Source organism: Tyto alba, unplaced genomic scaffold (assembly GCF_018691265.1).
Source record: "Tyto alba isolate M040663 unplaced genomic scaffold, T.alba_DEE_v4.0 Super-Scaffold_10, whole genome shotgun sequence".
NCBI classification, from domain to species: Eukaryota; Metazoa; Chordata; class Aves; order Strigiformes; family Tytonidae; genus Tyto; species Tyto alba.
This window is the reverse complement of record NW_024881262.1, coordinates 14,335,456-14,342,772: the sequence shown is the minus strand read 5'-3', so window position 1 is coordinate 14,342,772 and position 7,317 is coordinate 14,335,456. Positions and strand designations below refer to the sequence as shown.

At 49.4% G+C, this 7,317-nt stretch overlaps 1 protein-coding gene across 1 annotated transcript in view; it reads left to right on the top strand.

Moving 5' to 3' along the window:
* The first annotated feature begins 2,338 nt into the window (after positions 1-2,338).
* The window catches only part of FGF12 (fibroblast growth factor 12), a 230,333-nt gene continuing 225,354 nt past the window's right edge, over positions 2,339-7,317 (top strand). Inside the window, exons 1-2 of the mRNA XM_042797281.1 lie at positions 2,339-2,471; positions 2,629-2,782. Coding sequence (XP_042653215.1) covers positions 2,770-2,782 — 13 coding nt within the window. The 5' untranslated portion in view covers positions 2,339-2,471; positions 2,629-2,769. The remainder of the gene's footprint in view (positions 2,472-2,628; positions 2,783-7,317) is intronic.

Sequence of the window (7,317 nt, the reverse complement as noted above, 5' to 3'; positions counted from 1 at the left end):
TGATAAACTGTGATTGAAAATACCTGCTGTTATCCCAAAGGAAGAAATACTCTAGAACTCAAAAGCAACAAAAAAATTTGCTTTGCCTTGCTCCCCAAGGACAAGCCTGCTGAACTCCTAACTCACGTCCTTCTTCATGGAGAGGACCTCCACAAAGAAAGCAAATCCTAGAAGAAAGCAACCTACCTTTGCTAATGGGGAGCATGTTATGGCTGTCCCTTTCAGGACATTGGAAAAATATTTCCAATGTTTGGGAAATTTGGTCTTCATGTATTCCCATAGCTGTAGGGCTTAGCTTGGTGCCTGCAGTTAGGCACTGTTTCCCAGCTTTTTCTGTGAAGGTGAACTGTTGATAGCAGTTATCTTTCCAGGGAGTGTGCAGCTTTGAAAGGAGTCTCTTGGTTCCTTGGTCCAGTGCCTGGTATTCCAAATGGTGCCTCAGATTGTGATCTTGGTAACTAGACTGCCTGTACCTTAAAAGTTAGGGTGTTTCTTTGCCCTCCCTTCTTCCTGTTAAAAGTTGTTCTTGAACTTGGATGCCAGGAACCTTAACATCCTCTGAGAGTTTACCTGGTTTTAATCTATGGTAATTGATAACTTGAGTCCAGGAGTTTCAAAAGAACCAGCTGAGGAGTTATTGAGCACTGTGATGTACATTCCCCTTGCATTTTGGAACTTTGGTAGGGACTAATAGACCTTGAAAGAGTTACTGTTTTACAGCTTTTCAGAAAAAGCATACAGGTTGACCCTGGAAGTGTTGTCTGGTCAGTTTGGCATTGATGGTGGGCAAACACCTAGCAGTGGGGAAATAGGATGAAATTGAAGAAATTATAGAAATTTAATTTGACCTTCTAGTCAAATCATAAAGTCTAAGCCTGCTTCATCAGTTCTCTATAGCACATTTTGACTCAAAGCTCACCTACAATACCTCAATATTGAGTTCTGAAATAAAATAAAACCCATGTTATTCTTCATGATAATGTAGGACTTGGTAAAAAGGTAGGAGCCAGTTAATATGTGAATTTTACATGGTGGGTCTTCATCCAGCTGGGCTGTTTCTAGCTGGTGGTCAGGAGTGTGTTCTTGCACTAATGTGCCACCTCTGGGGTGGTAGCTGAGGCTGGAGCAGGTACGAAGGTGGGATCATGTGCACAATGCTCACTTCCACAACCAAATTCAGGGTTCTGCTTTGGGATGGGGAAGCCTGTAGGCAGTGTCTGCAGGATGGGTTACAGTAGCTTAGAGTGAGGAGTGAGAGACAGCCTGTATAACACTGAACCAGTACTGGGCTTTAGGTGAGAAAGTGAAAATAACCATCAGGATGTATAAAGAAACAGTAGGAGAGAGGAATAACTGTTCCTGTATTTAAGAACTTGGGTAGTGCTGGAGCCATTTATCTTCTATGTGTACAGCTCCCAGCACAGTGGCTGCCTTGAGCTGCTTTTTCAGTGACACAAATCATAAAAATAAGCACAGAACTGGGTTTTACCATCCCCATTGTACCAAAGTTGAAAAATTTGGAAAAACTTGAGCTACAGGAGTAATTCCAGTGTAGAGAAACTTCCTTACAGGGACAAACTTAAGGAGCTCAATCTGCGTTTTCCAAAGTGACTTGATCCTGGTACGAATGTTTTATCAACTTCTCATTAGCAGGGGACTGCTTATTTTATTAATCAGCCAAAGGGAGAACAAAAACCAGTGGCTGGATGCAAAAGCAGGAAAGCACAAACTAGCTGTGAGGTGGATGTTTTGTGAATCAGCATAATTAATCTCGAGACAGCATATCCCGAGAAGGCCTGAACCTGAGGCTGGGCACCTCAGAAGAGATGCTCTCCACGCCTGCAGGTGCCGTGGGCTCGCTCTGCCGTGTGGGGTACAGGTCGGCTGGGCTGAGGGGGGGGGGCGCGGGAGGCGCGATCCCTCCGGCCGATTTTGGGCGGCGTGGTGCGGGGCTTTTGCCTCGGCCCCCGCGGGCTGCGCGCATCCCCCGCGGCAGCCCGCCGGTGCGCCGGCGGCAGCAGCAGCCCGGGATGCGTTTTGTGTTACGGTGCCACCTCCGCGCACCCGGGAGCGGATTTCCGTGCCCAGCGCGGGGAGGACGACTCTCCCACCGTAAACAAGCGGGTGTCTGCGCCCGCGTTGCGTAACGCAGCGCTCCCGCTTGCGGGGCGCAGCCCACCCCCCCCAACACACACACACACACACACACACACACACACACACACACATACACACACCCCCCCCCGGAGCGGGGGGAGCGGGGCTGGGGACAGCCCAGCCGAGCGGCCGCGCCTCCTCCGCGCCCCGCGGAGCCCGCAGCCGGGGGGGGGCCCGGCGGTGCCGCGGTGCGGGCCGCGGAGGCGGGGCGCGGGCGGGGCGCGCATGCGGGCGGTGCCAGGCAGCGCGGCGGGCCGCGGAGCCACTCGCCCCCGCAGCACCGCTCCGCCAGGGACAGCTCCCGCCGGCGCCAGGTAACGCGCCCCCTCCGCGGCCGCGCTCCGGTTCCGCGCCGCCTCCCCCCTCCCCAAACCCCGCGGGGGGGGTGCGTGCGCGCGTGTGCGCGGGTGGGGGGGCTCGGCGGCTCACGCTGTGTCCTCCCCTCTCCCCCCGGTGGTTGCTTGTTTGCAGCTCCGAGGCTGTGACGGCGCCGTCCCCCACCGCGGAGCAGGCAGCGGCCGCCGGCTCTGCCCGCCGGGCTCTCGGGGCTGAGGAGGGAGCGCGGCTTCCGGCAACTTCCCGGCAACTTCCCGGCGCTCGCAAGGCTCCGCGATGGAAGGGAAAGGTGGGTCGGGGGGCGGCGGCGGCAGGACCGCAGTGGCCGGGCCGGGGGCGCGGCGCGGGGCCGGGAGCCGCCGTGGCGGGTCCAATGCAGCAGCGGCGGGGAAGTGGGCGCGGGGAAGCGGTCAGCTGCGTCGTGGAGTGTGAAGAAGCGGGGGGGGGGGGGGGGGGGGGGTTGGATTTAAAAAAAAAAAAAAAAAATTTCTTTAGGGTGAGACAGATGTTAGTTGGCGATTTGTTTTCTTAATGCTGAGGATTTGCATAATAAATATGAGGTCTGTCCCATGGTTTTTAGTCAGTCAGTGGTGGGGAGATTTTTAAGAGGTGTAAAGCATTTCATAATTAGAAAGGCTTTTTAGAAAGATTTCCTTTTTTTTTTTTTTTTTTCGATACGAGAAGAACAGGTCTGTAGAGCTCTGCCCTCATTACGTTGCATATTTAACACATCAGAACATCCTGATAAATTGAGAGAAATGCAAGGAGTATTGTGCTATTGAACTATCCACCCTAGAAAGAGGAGATCATTAAATATTGCCCGCCTAGCTTGTGTGTCTGCATACAAAGAGACATAGACCTAATCCAAATATATCCCTTCGTGTTGGGCATATATATTTTGTTTCCATGCATAGCTATATGATCCCACACGTTTATTTACCTGTCTACCTCTACAATTGCATCAGACATCACACATTCAACTGGTACATGAACTCAAAATCTGTAAACGTTAATTTCCCATGAAATAATGATGGTAAATCAGTCCATGCAGTGGAAAGGCTAGATGCCATTCCCACCTAACCCTAGCTGCCAGCTATATATAACACAAATCTGGTAGCTGTTTAATTGACAGAGATCAAGGCAGTGGGAGAATATGGACTATATTAATTCAAGGAAAATGATGGTAGACTTGTATAACACAATACTACATACCTTCCAGGGAGCCAAGCAAGCTATATTTAAATCTCAGGTTTATTTTTGTAACTATCTTGTCAATCAGGGCTATAGTTCTCCTGTGTGGGAATATCTGATTATATGCTGATTAAGGAAGGAAGCTATTTCAATCATATGGAGGCAGTATGTCCTATAAAGCACAGTTTCTTGTGGGCAGCAATCAATAGAATTACCAGAGCTTGAGGACAGGTAAGTACCTTTTTAAAAAAAGTGTATCTGCGAAGACTTAGATTAAAAGCTCACAGCAGTCGTGTTAGCCTTGATATATATACATACATTTTTTTTTTTTTTTGGCTATCTACATTGTTTTTACAGTTAATCTCTACCATTTTTGCATGTCCCACTGGTACATGTCTTGATGCAAAACAGACTGTGACTTTAGTACAACACATTATGTGCCTTGTCATGCACTACACAAGCAGGTGAAAGGCTCTCTGTAGAACTTTTGAGGGGGATCTTGTAGCTGGAGGAGTTGTGCAGGGGTCAGAAAGGTAACATCAGCAATAAAATAGAATAAAAAGGATCCAGCTAGCTGGTGTGCAAACAGATAGCAACTGTTATGATGTAGCCACTGCCTGAGTTGGCAATGAGCAGCTGAAGAAGGCAGCCTTTCGGGCCACTGATACTTGTATTTTTTTATTAGTTGCAAGACGGGCTCCACGGCAGTCCTAGGCTCTCGGCTTTGGTGGAAGAGTTGTTGGTGGTGAGACAGCATCAAGAGTTGCTACTCTGTTATCTTTTGCAAAAAATTCTCCGCAGTTTGCTCTTACTAGAGATTTTCCTTGATGGGGTGGAGGTTGGGAACAAATACTCTCTGGGTTTCCTCTACCTATGCAGAAAAAAAGGACTGTTCAGAGCAAACCCAGCAGAAATCAAGGCACCAGAATGGGACAGGTCCAAAGTTGATCTGACTTTAAAGGAAATGCACAAGCAACTTTGGCATCTCAATGGGAACATGAGAAGGCAGGAGAAGTCTGCTTACGGCAGGGATCCAGTTGTGTTGGCACTGAAGTAATTCTTGAGAATTGCTTAGTGTTGGAGTAGCATAAGAAGGCCTACGGTGCACAGATCTAACAGACTAATTTTGTGTACATGCATATTGAGGCACAATGCAGGATGTCTCCCCAGAGGGAGGGCACGAGCCAGCCTGAACCCTTCACATCTTCAGCTTTTGTGACTAATCCTAGATGGACTTGCAACTGCATTGCCTTACTAGGGACTTGTTTACATTTTTATTTTCATTACTAATCAAGCCTCTGCATTGCAAGTCCTGTGTTATGAGACTGCTGCTTATATACGGTGTTTCTTTGAAGTCATCCCTTGCTTTTTAAATGCTTCCTCCTGCAGCCCTTCTCCCACCCCTTCAGTCTTCCTTGGTGCAAATCTTAGAACATTTCAAACTCAGCGTTATGCAGATACTGGGGAAGAGTGTGTGCTATATTAAGCAACATAAAGTCTGTTTAAGAAAACCTACCTTCTGGTTCCTGAATTCAGCTGTCCCTGGTGACTGCTGTGCATGTTTTTGCCTAGGATTTTGCCATCCTAGGACAATTTGGTTGTCTGAATGTGGCTGGTGCTGATGCTTTCCAAAACCTGCAGTCCTCTAAAAAAGGGCTCAAGGTCCATCTCTGGCACTGCTCAGAGCAGCCATAATTGGTTGGACTCAGTCATGAGAATTAAAGGAAAAATATATATCCTAGTTTTTGTGCAGTGGGGTGCAGGACTAAGGACTCTACTGTTAAGACTGTTGCAGTAAGAATGAAAGCAAGAGGGTCCTGGTGTGGGCTGAGGAGGAGGTGGTGGTGCAGTCTGTGCTAGAGATGAACGTTTCTATTTCCTCCTAACTCCTAAAAGATAAATAATTGTAGCACTCTATGGATCTGCAGTGTTACCAACACATCCTGGTGGACTAAAAGTAACATTTGGCCTCATCTAACTTACAGCTTCTTGGACTTACTCTGTTCTGCACGTTCACTCTTTCCAAACCTTTTCCAGCAGTGAGAAGCTTAAAAGTTGTAGCTGCTCCCGAAGCTCATTAGGCAATGGAGGAAGGGAGGGAATTGTGGGTGAGGACTCTGTTTTGCATCTGCTGCCTGATCCCTGTTCTCCGAATCTCGCCACTACAGCAGTTCCTGTAGGCTGCAGCAGTAAGCGATACCACGCCAGGCATCCCAGGAGCTGGGCTTTGCCAAAGCTAACAATAGTTAATGTGGAGGTTAAAGAATACTTGGTCATTTGCCAGATTCTTCAGTCACAGTCAGAAAGATGCTTAGCAGGGGAAGGAATGTCACACAGTGATGTTTGGACTCGGAGGATAGGAAAGAAATCAGCCAAGCAAGAGTCAGGCTGCACAGCGTGGAACGTGTGTCCCTGGGCTTTAGGATGAAGTGAGACTGCAGGCTAGCCTTGCTGCAGGGAGGGCTCCCTTCCTCTAAAGGTGCTATACCCTTTTCCGTAGTCTTGAAGACACAGGGGGAATCCCTTTCTGACAGTGAGGGAGAAATAGACATATTACTACTTTTATCTTGTCGGAGGTGAGGATTGGGGACTACTTGTGTCGATGTTGCATGGGGGGCAGGGGCATGCTGCCTTCTGGGCACTTCTGCAAGGGCCCAGCTGGTTCTTGGTGCTCTTTGTTCTCCCTGGAGGTCAGTGCTGGGGACCGGTGGCACCTGGTGCAGGACAGGCTGCTGACAGCATGGGATACTGCTGTTAGCTGGGAGATACAGCAGGACTTGTTCTTGTCAGTTGGTCTACTGGGACAGCAAAGCTAAAGCGCATTGGCTACCCCGCTCAGATCTAGAGGTGCTCTTGTCACTCCTCTGCACCGTGGTCCTGCTCTGTTGGGTAGTAGTGTCATGTTGGAGAGACAGCCTCCATGCAGTGGGTCTTCCCTCGGGAACACCATCCTTGTACTCAGCGGGCTGTGTGGTAGAAGCCAGGGGATCTGGCTTTGCAGCTCTCTCCTGCTGGAGTGTCCCAAAGCAGCAGGGCGTTGAGGAGATGACACCTCTGCAGAGTGACTGTCCCAGGCAGGTGCTGTCTCAGTGGTGCTATCTGAGTCATGTTCTCTTTCCAGTCACAAAGGCTGGCAGCAGGCTTTTTGCTTTTGCAGACATGCAAGGTTCTGGCCTTTAAATGAAGTCCTGGAAAACAGCAGTAAGATCCAGTTTACCTGGGGCACAGAGTTGCCCTTCTTGGGACTGGCAGAGAGGTCTGAGCAATTTGCATCTTGCCATCTTGTGGATATGTGAATGGGTGGGGTGGTTTGATCCATCTCTCCCCCCTAGAGATGCTGTGAAGCCTCCTTGGCCAGAGCCAGCGTTGTGGGCCGGCGCTCTCTGCGCAGCTGTCTGCGTGCTATGCCTGTAAAGTACAGGATCTTCACCTTGAACTTGTGATCAAAGCCCAACAAGAGCCGATGAATGTTAGGATTGCAGATGGGCTTTGTGGACAAGGTGAGAGAGGGTGGCAAGTGAGAACATACAGTTCTGGAGATTGCTGTGCACCGCTTGCACCTTTGTGGCTTTCTTCAATGATCAAAGAAAAGATCGTAGTGATCCCAGCTGTAGTTCATGTCCTGAAGCTGTT